The 14,495-nt window shown below is 46.3% G+C and overlaps 1 protein-coding gene across 1 annotated transcript in view; it reads left to right on the top strand.

Moving 5' to 3' along the window:
- Positions 1-316: 316 nt before the first annotated feature.
- LOC121005102 (cytochrome c oxidase subunit 5B, mitochondrial-like) overlaps positions 317-14,495 on the top strand; it is a 36,745-nt gene continuing 22,566 nt past the window's right edge. Inside the window, exons 1-2 of the mRNA XM_040437658.1 lie at positions 317-490; positions 3,287-3,357. Coding sequence (XP_040293592.1) covers positions 379-490; positions 3,287-3,357 — 183 coding nt within the window. The 5' untranslated portion in view covers positions 317-378. The remainder of the gene's footprint in view (positions 491-3,286; positions 3,358-14,495) is intronic.

Genomic DNA, 14,495 nt, shown 5'->3' with positions numbered 1-14,495 from the left:
TTTCACAGGATATTCATTTGGGATTTGACCCCGTGCAATGCGTAGGGCGAAATCTGTGGCATAACCGCTACAAAATCCGCACCCAAAACACGGCAGTGTGCATGTAGCCTCGGGCTGCCGATACTAGGACACAACGGTGTTTGCACCCGTCAGTGATCCGCTTCGCCATAACAGCACAAGCATTTAACCAGCGAGCACAGCGCACTACGTCACCGCACTCACTGACCTGTTCACTGCCTCTGCAGGCGTTATAACGGTCCCCCGCCCCCCGTGCGCTTGGTATGGTCTCCGAGTATAAATACCCGGTGACAGGACTCGGGCCCGCCCACTGGTCACTGTAGCAGTGGCTGTCAGGCGTGAAGTGTTACTGCACAAGTCATGGCTTCGTGGAGAGTTCTCCAGGTTTTCCGTCGCTCTGTTGCCCGGGCTGCGGCTTATCCCAGGACCGTGGACCTCAGCAGACCATGCGTTAGAGCAATGAGCGCCGGGGGTGGGTATGACAGGAGTGCGGGAACCGCTTCTTATCCGTGTGGGCTCGTGAGTAGACGTGCTGTGTGCAGGGGAGACGTTCTGGGGGCCCCGGTGCCCTCTGCCGTGTGAAGGGCATGGGCTGTGTACGTGACTGGCAGTGCACGGGGCTGGAGAAATCGCACCTCCCATCTGCACGTACTCTGCGTTATTTCTCCAATGCTGGAGGCGCTGAGCAGGTGACGCCTTCCTCCCCGGACTGTGACCTTGTGCACGAAGCCTCCCCCGTGTGCACGGGGCTCTCCTCCAGCCAGGTGCCATATAGAAATGTCATCGGTCACTTAGTTACCTGGACACTGTGGCCATGTCCTCCTCCTCCCCCCAAGAGTCATAGCTTTTTAGGGCATTCGGGTCAGGTTAAGAAAAATATATACAAAAGTTGAGTTACTTTTCTTAGAGAAATTTAAATTTTGTATAAACTTTTCTTAACCTGCCCCCAATGCCCTAATAACACTTCTTGTAATATAGTTTATTAATTATTTATTTTTTATTCCACTTTTCCCTCCCTAAGGCCTCTTGTACATGACTGTATGGCTTTTTCTGTATTTTGCGGTCTGTTTTAAACAGATCAGTTTTTTTTTGTTTGTTTCAGTAGTGTTTCTGCTTCTGTTCTGATTTGCAGTTCAAAAGTTTAGTTACTCTAACTTTTATTTTTCTATTCACTTACCCTAACAGCTTTTATATTTTGGGGACTAGTTGTGGTAATGGCATCGCTTATATCCATGCAATGTATTTGGAAGCAGGAAAAAATGAATGGGTGGAACTGGGGGGGGGGAAATGCAATGCAACAGATATTCTGCAGCAATATCAAACGTATTTACTTCTTGTATTAAAGGGGTTCTCCGGGCTTTTAATATTAACCTATCCTCAGGATAGGTCATCAATATCAGTTTGGCGGGGGTCCGACACCAGGCAGGTCAGCTGTATGAAGGGAAGGTGTGCATGAGCCGTCTCCTGTCTCTCTTCCTGCTCGCCATAGACATAGAAGCAGGAAGTGAGATGGTGTGCGTACACAGCACCAGCCTTCCCTTCATACAGCTGATTGGTAGGGGTGCCAGGTGTCGGACCCCTGCAGATCTGATCATCTATCCTAAGGATAGGTCGTCAATATTAAAAGCCCGGAGAACCCCTTTAATACTTAAGTGTGACGTGTTCTGCTTTGCATTGCCCTAGTCTGACGCCTATAACTTTTTTTTTTTCCATCTATCATGATTAATATTTTTTTTGTTTTTTTTGCTGGTGTGATCTGTAGTCTTTAATACCATTTTAGAGTTTGTAAAACTTTTGTTCACCTTTTTAGACTAGACTCACACAAGCGAGTTAACCCTGTATACATGTATGTGTTCAGTAGTTTTCAAAACTCCTTAAGGGTTAGGGTTCATGCACACAGCCATAGCTGTTTGCAAATTGCGGATCCGCAGAACACTGATACCAGCTGAGGGCCTGTTGTCCATTTTTTTTTTTTCCCCAGAACTGACTTTCAGATACAGACAGTACACGGAGTGCTGTCCATCTTTTGCAGCCCCAATGAGATGAATGGGTCCGCATCCGATCTGCAAAAATGCCAATGGGATGCGGACCAAAACGGCAGCAGTGTGCCTGAGCCCTAAGGCCTCTTTTACATGACCGTATTGCTTTTTCAGTGTTTTGCAGTCCATTTTTTTTTATGGATCCGTTCTGTTTTTCCGTATGGCATATACAGTAATTACATAGAAAAAATTGGGCTGGGCATAACATTTTCAATAGATGGTTCAGCAAAAACGCAACTGATACGGATTCATTTCCGTATGTGTTCTGTTTTTTTTTTTGTTTGTTTTTCTTTTCCGGACCCATTGACTTGAATGGAGCCACAGAACGTGATTTGCGGGTAATAGGACATGTTCTATCTTTTAACAGTATGGAAATAAGGAAACGGAATGCACACGGAGACACTTCAGTTTTTTTTTTTTGCTGAACCATTGAAATGAATGGTTCAGTAGATGTACCGCATACTGAACAAAAAAAGGCCAGTATACTGAATGCAAAATACTGTCGTGTGCATGAGCCCTAATACTGTACGATCCTGTCAGAGGACACACGCTGTGAGTTTCACACTCGGCTCGCTCATGTTTGTCTGGCCTTAAAGGGGAATTCCCATCACAGACAATGCGGGCATATCGCTAGGCCTTCGACAAGAATGGAGCAGGGAGAGTGGTGGCTGGAGGACCCCAGGTTCCCCACGGTCCGGCCACTACCAAGCGCTCTCCCCATACTTGTAAATGGGAGCGCACCGAGCTTGTGCAGCCACCGATCCCGTTCATTTCTATGGGGCCGACTGAAATGGCCGAGCCAACGCTCAGCTATATTCGGCGGCCCCATGGAAATAAATAAATGGAGGGAGGCTGCGCTTTCCCCACTCAGTTCTCAGTCCCACCTCTGGGACCCTCACCTATCAGACAATGGGGGCATATCGTATACCCTTTTTTTTTTTTTGTGGCATTCATTATACCAGATAAATATATACTTCTATATTTTATTAACTCCGGCATTCTTGGAGGAGGCGATACCAATTATGTTTAGATTTTGTTTATTTATATATAATCAGGGAAGGGGGGATGACATGTATTTTTATAAAAAAAAAATTTGTTACATGGCTGTCAGCACTTTAGCAAAAAACATATCCCTTTAACCCTATCCTTACTCTGATTTTTATTTTACTCTGCATGTCTTGTGCTTAAACATTTTTTTATTTTTATTATTTTTATTTTTTCTGCTTTAGGTATCCCCACCGATGAGGAGCAGGCAACTGGCCTTGAAAGAAAAATCCAGGATGCCTTAAAGAAGGGAGAGGTATGCTAGCTCCATGCTGTTGTCTCTACAAGGCTTTCCTTCACATTTTTTTTTTTTTTCTGTATGCTTGAAAAATATTTCATGTATCTTTATTTCATTATATTTGTAACACCTGTTCTGGTTCTAATACTTTTTATTTTTTTTCAATTCCTATAGAGAATCTTATGGGGAAAGTTTTGGGGCAAAGGGCACATAGTCTGTTTTACTATAGACTTTAATTCAACAAAGGGTGACAGGTTCCCTTTAAACAGTATTGAGCAGTGTAGCTGTCCATTCAGCACTCGGTTGAGACAATAAAACACTAAGGGTGAGTTTTCTGCGCGGGTGCAATGTGTGAGGTGAATGCATTGCACCCGCACTGAATCCAGACCCATTCTTTTCTATAGGGCTGTGCAAATGAGCAGTGATTTTCACACATCGCTTGTGCATTGCGTGAAAATCGCAGCATGCTCTATATTGTTTTTTTTTTTTTTTTCTTCCACGCAACACAGGCCCCATAGAAGTGAATGCATGAAAATTGCAAGCATGCACATATGCGGTGCGATTTTCACGCATGGTTGCTAGGTGACAATCGGGATGGGGACATGATCTTTATTATTTTCCCTTCTAACATGGTTATAAGGGAAAATAATAGCATTCTTAATACAGAATGCTAAGTGAATTAGGGCTGTAGGGGTTAAAAAATTAAATTAAACTCCCTCATCCACTTGTTTGCCCGGCTCGTCTTCATTCTTTAAGGACCTGGGAGGAAAAGGACCTTTTGGGGTCATCAAATGGTCTATCACCATAGCTGCCCTAGAGCTTGGCTGCATATAGCTGCCCTAGAGCTTGGCTGCATATAGCTGCCCTAGAGCTTGGCTGCATATAGCTGCCCTAGAGCTTGGCTGCATATAGCTGCCCTAGAGCTTGGCTGCATATAGCTGCCCTAGAGCTTGGCTGCATATAGCTGCCCTAGAGCTTGGCTGCATATAGCTGCCCTAGAGCTTGGCTGCATATAGCTGCCCTAGAGCTTGGCTGCATATAGCTGCCCTAGAGCTTGGCTGCATATAGCTGCCCTAGAGCTTGGCTGCATATAGCTGCCCTAGAGCTTGGCTGCATATAGCTGCCCTAGAGCTTGGCTGCATATAGCTGCCCTAGAGCTTGGCTGCATATAGCTGCCCTAGAGCTTGGCTGCATATAGCTGCCCTAGAGCTTGGCTGCATATAGCTGCCCTAGAGCTTGGCTGCATATAGCTGCCCTAGAGCTTGGCTGCATATAGCTGCCCTAGAGCTTGGCTGCATATAGCTGCCCTAGAGCTTGGCTGCATATAGCTGCCCTAGAGCTTGGCTGCATATAGCTGCCCTAGAGCTTGGCTGCATATAGCTGCCCTAGAGCTTGGCTGCATATAGCTGCCCTAGAGCTTGGCTGCATATAGCTGCCCTAGAGCTTGGCTGCATATAGCTGCCCTAGAGCTTGGCTGCATATAGCTGCCCTAGAGCTTGGCTGCATATAGCTGCCCTAGAGCTTGGCTGCATATAGCTGCCCTAGAGCTTGGCTGCATATAGCTGCCCTAGAGCTTGGCTGCATATAGCTGCCCTAGAGCTTGGCTGCATATAGCTGCCCTAGAGCTTGGCTGCATATAGCTGCCCTAGAGCTTGGCTGCATATAGCTGCCCTAGAGCTTGGCTGCATATAGCTGCCCTAGAGCTTGGCTGCATATAGCTGCCCTAGAGCTTGGCTGCATATAGCTGCCCTAGAGCTTGGCTGCATATAGCTGCCCTAGAGCTTGGCTGCATATAGCTGCCCTAGAGCTTGGCTGCATATAGCTGCCCTAGAGCTTGGCTGCATATAGCTGCCCTAGAGCTTGGCTGCATATAGCTGCCCTAGAGCTTGGCTGCATATAGCTGCCCTAGAGCTTGGCTGCATATAGCTGCCCTAGAGCTTGGCTGCATATAGCTGCCCTAGAGCTTGGCTGCATATAGCTGCCCTAGAGCTTGGCTGCATATAGCTGCCCTAGAGCTTGGCTGCATATAGCTGCCCTAGAGCTTGGCTGCATATAGCTGCCCTAGAGCTTGGCTGCATATAGCTGCCCTAGAGCTTGGCTGCATATACAGTGGATATAAAGTCTACACACCCCTGTTAAGATGTCAGGTTTCTGTGTGGTAAAAAAAGACAGATAAATAATTTCAGAACTTTTTCCATCTTTAATGTGACCTATAAACTGTTCAACTCAATTGAAAAACAAACTGAAATCTTTTAGGTAGAGGGAAGAAAAAATATAAAAATTAAAATATGGTTGCATGAGTGTGCACACCCTTAAACTAATACTTTGTTGAAGCACCTTTTGAATCAGATCATTTTTTATTGAACATTTTACAGTGTAAAATACACATTTTAACACATTACGTACAAGGATGACAAAGAGACATATTGTCCATAAGGCTAATAACAATAAGGATACCAAACTATGTGTAATAATCAAGTTTCAGTCCAATCCTCCCACCCCTCCCATCCCACCCTAACCTGCAAAATACAAAGGCACATTGTTAAACATTTCTATTCAGACGTCAAAACGACAGCCATGGATCCCATAATTTTTCAAATTTCGCTGGGCATTCACGCTTCTGGTACACCATCCGCTCATAACTCAACATCGTGTCAACCGCACTAAGAATTCGCCTAGGGTTGGCGGCGCTGTCTGTATCCAATGTAGGGCGATTAACTTTCTAGCAACATATAACATTCTACCTATAGCTATTTTATGCACCTGACCGGTGGCCAGTTCAGAGACATATCCTAACACACACACTTTAGGGTCAGAGGGTATCCGTACCTTGTAAACGTCCTGTATTATCTGAGATACCAACTCCCAGTATCTCCCTAACCTCTCGCACGTCCACATCATATGCAACAAATCTGCAGAAACCGCAGAGCACCTTGGACATTCATCCGTGGGTCTAAACCCTATACGAAACAAAAAAAACAGTGTTTTGTAGACTCTATGGACAATAAACAGCTGCGAGAGTTTACGCCCTTCACTCAAGGAAGAGAGGTATCGCCTCCAGTATGTCGGACCATTGGTCATCAGTTAATTCGCCAACATCTTTCTCCCATTTACTTTTAGCCGCAAGCGGGTGTGACATTAGAAACTTATCAAGCAACAGCTTATATATACAGGATATCATACCTCTCCTCGCCCCCCCTGGACAGGATCTGGTGCAATGCAGCATCTCTCCCTGCCACCACAGTTGTACCCTTAAATGTGGAGTTGTATGCGTGTCTCACCTGAAGGTACTTATAAAAGTGAGTTCTAGGCAGATCATACTTCTCCTGAAATCTGGTAAACGACATGAACTTCTTTTCTTCCAAAAGGTGGCCCAACCTCAGAATACCCTTTCTTTTCCATGCCCCAAAATCAGACAGGGAGAGGAATTCCGGCAGCACAGGATTGTCCCACAGTGGAGTGTATTCCGTATTGCCGAAAACCCCCCTCAGGAGCTTGACCCTATTCCACACGGACTGCATCAAGTATCCCAAATCACCCATCGGACCACTCTTCCCGGCCCCCTTAGTCTCAAGGATCAGCAGTAGGTCATTAGAGGGCAAGCAATGTTTAAACAACTGACACGACATCTCACTCGACTCCAGTTCTATCCACCCCTTAAAATGTTGGCATTGTGCAGCCAGGAAGTACACCCAGGGGTTTGGGACTGCAAGGCCCCCTTCTGTTTTAGGATATTGCAACATTTCAAGCTTAATTCTCGGTTGCCCCTTCCGCCATATGAGCTCCCTGAAAGTAGCATTGATTGGAACATATTTGGACTTTGACAGCCAGACCGGGGAGTTATGTAGCACATAGAGTAACTGAGGCATCAACACCATTTTAATGAGATTAGCTCTTCCCGCCACCGACAGATATAGCTTACACCATGCCTTAGCTTTGTTACGAAATTTAATAACCAGCGGGTCAAAGTTGAGGCGCCAAAAGCCTCGGATTCTAGGGGATATATGGATACCCAAATACTTAAAGGTCGCTACACATGGAATACTTCTGTCTCGCACTGTCTGCGATTGCACTTGCCCGTCAAGCAGCATAATCGCTGACTTACTCCAGTTAAGTCAGACCCGACAGGTCTCTGAAGCAATCAATGATTTTCATAGCCGCTTCCAAAGATGGACCTGTGTCCCCCAGAAAAAGCAAAGTGTCATCTGCATACATCGCCACTTTATTATTAACTGTCCCATATTGGAACCCCCGAATGTCCGGTGACTTACGAATCGCTGCAGCTAATGGCTCAATCGCAACTGCAAATAGCAGAGGCGACAGCGGGCACCCCTGTCTAGTACCCCGGCCCAAACAGAACTTGGGGGACACCCCTCCATTCGCCCTGACACATGCTTTGGGAATAGAGTATAGCACCCGGACCCAGGATATATACTCCTCTCCAAATCCCATATATGCCATAACTCTCCACAGGAATCTCCACTCAATGCTGTCAAAGGCCTTGGCCGCGTCTAAGGAAAGGATAGCTCTATCTCCAACATTATCAGCTGGAAGTTGAATACTGGCAAACACTCTTCTAATATTGACGTTGATTTCTGAGGCATGAAGCCAGTCTGGTCAGTGTATGATAGACAATCACTTTAGACAGACGCATGGCCAAGACCTTTGCAAGCAACTTAACATCAGTGGAGAGTAATGATATCGGTCTATATGAGTCAGGGAGAGAGTGATCCTTGTCCGGCTTAGGAATGACTACTATTACTGCCTCCTGCATAGACAGAGGTAGCACCCCCTTCTCCTTGGAATAATTGAATACCTTCAGAAGTTCCGGGAGCAACACTTCCGCAAAGGACTTTTATATACTTCTGCCGGAAGCCCATCCAAACCCGGAGCCTTGTCATTAGCCATAGCAGCCAGTGCCGCCTTCAATTCTTCTAACTCAATCGGCTCCTCTAACCGCATACTGTCTTCCCTGGAAAGCTTAGGGAGATTTAATGTGGCTAAAAAGGCGTCAATATCCTCATCTGAACACGTCACCTTGGAAGCATACAGAGAGGAATAAAAATTATTCAGTATATTCAAAATGTTGTCAGTATCACGCCTGAGGACGCCGCCAGCATCTAACAGGCCAGATATACATTGTGACCCTTGTTGCGCTTTCGCGATAACCGAGAGCATATGGCCTACACTCTCACCTTCAGTAAAAAATTGCTGCTTGTAAAAGTCGTTTCCTCTCTGCTACCTCCAAGAGGTGACACCTCAACTCCTCCTGCCTAGCCTTTAAGGTATTGCTTGTTAGGATAAAAGGATTCAACACAAAAGCTTCCTCCGCTAGCTTCATGTTATCATGTTTCTGCAGATCAAGTTCTCTAGATTTAGATTTAATCCGACTGACTTTTTTAATAAGGGATCCCCTGAGGAAGGCCTTCATCGCTTCCCAAACGACTATCTGAGACGCAGTCCCTTCATTTATACAAAAATATTCCCTAAGGGATTGAAGCATATCGGACGGGTCACCCATCAGTTTTAACCAAAAGGCATTTAATCGCCAGTATCTAACCCCCGGCCTGGCTGTCACAGATATATCAAGGGTGATGCTAAATAAGGAATGGTCAGATAGGGTCCTAGAGAGATATTCTGAGTTCTGTACAAACGGAAACATATGAGCATTTACCAGACCCAGATCTATACGCGACAGGGAGCCATAGGTCGAGGAGCAACACGAGTATTTCCTGTCCAGGGGGTGGGTCTCTCCATACATCCATCAGACCTACTTCCCTCAGTATTCTTGCAAACGAGGTTTCACCCGTACTACTACCACTAGGTGTGATCTGGCATCTATCAAGCGAGCTGTCAAGTACATTGTTGAAATCTCCCACTATTAACATTGGAAGTTCAGAAAATTCTGCCATAAACTCCATAAGCTTCCTTAAAGGCACCGAGGAAAATGGTGGGGGTATATAGATTGTCGCTAACACCATTCTCATCCCTTGGACCACACAATGCACTCCTATAAACCTTCCCTCTTCATCCACACATACCCTGAGGCATTCAAATATGATATTCTTATGAACTAGGATACTAACCCCCCTGGAATGCGAGGAGAAGACGGAATGCACCAAATAACCCAGCCACGGCTTTTGCATAACATGTATAGATTGTTTGGTCATATGCGTTTCTTGCAAGCATATTATTGCCGGCTGATATCTAGATGGGTAACGGAACAGACCGTGTCTCTTTGTAGCATCCGCCATTCCCCTCACATTCCAGCTAAGTATTCTCGTAGCAGGTCCCATAAGAATGCATACATACATAAAAGTACATTTGAGATTCACACCTCCGCCTCCCAGCAGCTCCAAGGAGAAACAATGTTAATCACCAGATTACAGACTCCCATCTCTTCTCCATTTCCCCCGACAAGGTATAAAAGGACTGTACGTTTCAGCATTTTAGAATTGCCATCAATAGCACCTTTGACAGTATTAACCCCCACTAACTCCTTCCCCCCTCCCTCCCCAGAGAATAAACATATGCAGCATAGTTAGATTCAGTAATGAACTCAGGGCCAACATTGTGAACCAGGCCCAACAGCGCCTGAAGCAGCACAGCATCCAGCACGATACCGTACTCGGGCACATTAAGAAGGTGGGGCGCAACCAAGGGCGTATGCTTTACCCACAGAGTGTCTCCAGCAACCGGCTAAAGACAGAAGAAAATGTCCACAACGGTGGGTGGACAGTCCAGGGGACATCAAAACTTCAATCCGGAGCAGGAATGTCCAACAGTCTCTGGTGTCTGTTGATGGAATCCTAAGGCGACGCTCATTTTGATCCAGCCACTTGACCGCAGCATCCGAGTCTTCAAAGAACACAGCGGATCAAAACGCCACCACTCTGAGCCTGGCCAGGAACATCATGGAATACTGTACTTGCAATTCTCTCAGCCTCTGTTTAATCTCCACAAAACGAGCTCTCTTTTTCTGTACATCCGACGAATAGTCTGGGAACAGACACCTGTACCCCATTGATTTTTAAATCGGGATGAGACCTTGCAGCCCTCAGTATAGTGTCTGTCTCGATAGTGCAGGATTTTAGCCAGTATTGGACGTCCTGGCGGCAAAGGCCTGGTGGGGACCCTATGTGCTCGTTCAACAGCATACAGTGCAGAGAGTCCTCTATCACTGAATTTTTCCGCGAGCCATTTCTCAATAAATTCAATAGCCTCTGGGCCCTCAGATTTCTCAGGGATGCCCACCAGCCTAATATTATTGCGGCGAGAGCGGTTTTCAAGGTCGTCTGTTTTTGCATAAAGCGCCGCTATATCCTTTGACGCAGCCCAGCTCTCTCTCTGTAGGGTAACAGCCCCATCTTCCAGATCCGAGACCCTCCTCTCTACTTCTGAGGTGCGTTCAGCCACCTTATGCAGGTCATGACTGATAATGGATATGTCCGCTTTTAGGCTTCAATATTAATCATATTCTGGAGGGTGACGTTACAACTGGCAATAGCTGCCATCACATCTTTCAAGGTGGGCTCAGGGGCATTGATCACTGGCAGACCCTTTTCAGTGCTGCACAGGCTAGAACTCACCCTCCCCTCATGCTGAACCGGGGAATGCTGGTCATCTTTACAGGGGCCATCTTGCTCCCCTAAGCCTTCCTCCACTTGTGCCAGGGTGCCCTCTCCTTCCCCCCATACATGGCTGGGGGACTGGTGTGACTTGTGAGCGAAGCCCTCTAGCCGCGCTGCAGCTCCCTGACTCACCGCCGCCCTCAGGTCAGGCCATTCCTCCTCCTCAGCGCCATCTTGGGATCGTGTCCCTCTGTCCTGCCGGCTCGGCATTTTGCCTCTTTTTGCAGGCATAGTGCTATTTTCTTGTACCGGACCGCTTCCTGGCTATGTCCCCCGCTCCTTCAGGTGTTTTAAGGATAGATCGCCACCGTATTAGGTATTATAGACAGGATACTTGCCGGAGCTAGTGCGGCGTGCGTCCTACTCCATGCGCCACTAGGCTCCGCCCCTTGAAGCACCTTTTGATTTTATTACAGCACTAAGTCTTTTTGGGTAGGAGTCTATCAGCATAGCACATTTTGACTTGGCAAGATTTGCCCACTCTTCTTGGCAAAAACACTCCAAATCTGTCCAGCAGCGCCGCGGCCTTCTCACTGTTTACCGCCGGCCCACTGATGTCACGACTAGTAACTAGCGTGAGTGCGGCTAAGCTCCATTCAAGTGAACAGAGCTTAGCCCCGCCCATGCTAGTTAATACTAGTCGTGACATCAGTGGGCCGGCGGTAAACAGTGAGATGGCCGTGGCGCTGCTGAAGCGCCACTGCCTTCTCAAACAGCTGATCGGCGGGGGTCCCGGGTGTCGGACCCCCGCCGATCAGAAGCTGATGATCTATCCAGAGGATAGATCAGTTAAATGAAAGTGCAGAACCCCTTTAAGGTTCCAGCTGAAGAAAAACAGCCCCTTGGCACGATGATGCCACCACCAGCTTCACTGTGGGTATGGTGTTCTTTTGGTGATGTGCAGTGCTGTTTTTGCGCCAAACATATCTTTTGGAATTATGGCCAAAAAGTTCAACCTTGGTTTCATCAGACCATAACACCTTTTCCCACATTCTTTTGGAAGACTTCAGATGTTTTGCAAAATGTAGCATGGCTTGGATCTTTTTCTTAAGAAAAGGCTTTCGTCTTGCCACTCTACCCAATAGGCCAGACATATGAAGAATACTGGAGATTGTTGTCACATGTACCACACAGCCAGTACTTACCAGATATTCCTGCAGCTCCTTTAATGTTGCTCTCGGTAGCCTCCAAGACCAGTTTTCTTCTTGTCTTTATCAATTTTGGAGGGACGTCCAATTCTTGGTAATGTCACTGTTGTGCCATATTTTCTCCTTGATGATGACTGTCTTCACTGTGTTCCATGGTATATCTAATGCCTTGGAAATTCTTTTGTACCCTTCTGACTGATACCTTTTAACAATGAGATCCCTCTGATGCTTTGGAAGCTCTCTGTGGACCATGGCTTTTTCTGTGGGATGCGACTAAACATTTCAGGAAAGACCAACCTTTTTTTTACAGCACAGAGACCTGACATCTTAACAGGGGTGTGTAGACTTTTTATATAGACTGTAGGTGTCATATAGCTTAGATCTTAGAAGAGATTCTGCCTGTGTGAGCTAGGAGATGATCATGTGACTGTTTATTTTTATGCAAAGTTAGGATGTGCAGAGCAGGGTGAGGGGAAGGTCTGATTATTCACGCCCACAAATATTCATAAGGGAGAGCTCAGGCATTATTTCACGCCCCCACAGCTTGTAAACAAAGCATGAACAGAACCATGCAAAGGTGTAAGTATGGGGTTTTTCTCTTAAGAAATCAAGCTTAACTAATGTATATAAGTCCTGATGAGTTTTATAATTTTTATTTATTCATAACTCTGATAACCCCTTTAAAACGGGGAAATTGCAATATTGATGGCAGTAATATGGTCACATAATAACCTACATTCAATGCAATATATTCAATATTGCTAAAATGATCACCCCTACCACCCAAACTAATCATCCCCCACTGCAAACCTGTAATGACCTATTATAAAGTGTAATAGCTGCGTGTAAGGAGGATTTCCTATAGCAATATGACAGCACAACTGAAGATCTTTGCTTAGGGAGGGCGGAGCTAAGCAAGGCAGGTGAGGGGACGCGCGGCTGCCAAGCTCCCCTACACCATTAGCAAACTCATCCTGAAGGCAAGCTAATACCGTGCTAAAAAGGTACAATAAATAACCCTTGGACACCCGTAACCCCTCTGGTATACAGCGGGACGACATACCGGTGGTCATGAAGATGAAAAAGGATGCTAAAGGAGTGATGGGGAAATCCAAGATGGCACCAGAACAGCAACTCTGAGCCAACAGAGCTGTGCAGCTGAGGTACAGAGATACTGCTGCGAAGCTAGAGAAATATGCCAGAACATCGGCAGCTCAAGCTGGCAAGGGACCGCTAAAAGGGCAAGTACAAGAGCAGGAGGACATAAATACAGAATCTGAAACTGAGAGGGAGGCGGATGCAGGGGCGCCCATTAATAGTTCTAATAGCGGCTAAACAGGATCTGGAAATTCGCTCCCGCCGCAACAATATCAGACTGGTAGGAGTGCCCGAAAAATCTCAAGGGCATAACCCTATGGACTTTTTTGAGACATGGTTAAAAGAAAAATTTGGGGAAGAGACTTAACACCGCTTTTTGCGGTAGAAAGGGCCCACAGGGTCCCAACTCGTCCGCTTCTGCCGGGTGCACCTCAAAGGCCAGTACTAATGAAAATATTACATTATAAAGATCGGGACATTCTCTTAAGAAAAGCCAGAGAAATGCGAGATATCACCATCAACTGACAGAAGGTGGCACTTTTCCCCGACTTCTCCCAAGAAATACAAAAAAGGAGAGCTAAATTTCAAGACATCAAAAGACTCAGAGCGTTGAATATATCCTACTCCATGATTTATCCAGCCAAGTTGAGAGTAGTCGCATTGGGGAATACAGCATTCCATGAAGATCCAAAAGATGCGCTGAGGGGGTTAGATCGACACTAACGACAGCTGAAACCATCCGAAATGATAGCGAATAAGCTTCGGCATTGATACGGTCTCCGTACACAGTATGATGATCTGTATGTATGAGCATGATTGGAGGGTAGTGTTAAAGATGGTAAAGGTTGGATGTGTGCAATAGAGATTTAAATACTAGCTAAATCACGTCCATATGTCTGTCATTAGGTGCAGAGGGGCAAGGCAGATGGGCATTGAACATACATAAAAGTTATATACTGTTAAAATAAGTTAAGTGTTGGGCTACTTTCACACTTGCGGCAGTGTGATCCGGCGGGCAGTTCCGTCGTCGGAACTGCCCGCCGATCTGCCGCTGACTGAAAGCATTTGTGAGACGGATCCGGATGCGGATCCGTCTCACAAATGCATTGTAAGGACGGATCCGTCTCTCCGCTTGTAATGCGGACAGACGGATCCGTCTTGTACATTTTTTTTTTTTCACATTTTTACTGTTCTGCGCAGGACGGATCCGGCATTCCGGTATTCTGAATGCCGGATCTGGCGCTAATGCATTCCTATGGGAAAAAATGCCGGATCCGGC

This window comes from Bufo bufo, chromosome 6 (assembly GCF_905171765.1).
Source record: "Bufo bufo chromosome 6, aBufBuf1.1, whole genome shotgun sequence".
NCBI classification, from domain to species: Eukaryota; Metazoa; Chordata; class Amphibia; order Anura; family Bufonidae; genus Bufo; species Bufo bufo.
Note: the sequence above shows the minus strand (reverse complement) of the source record. Positions and strands in the feature narration are given on the sequence as shown.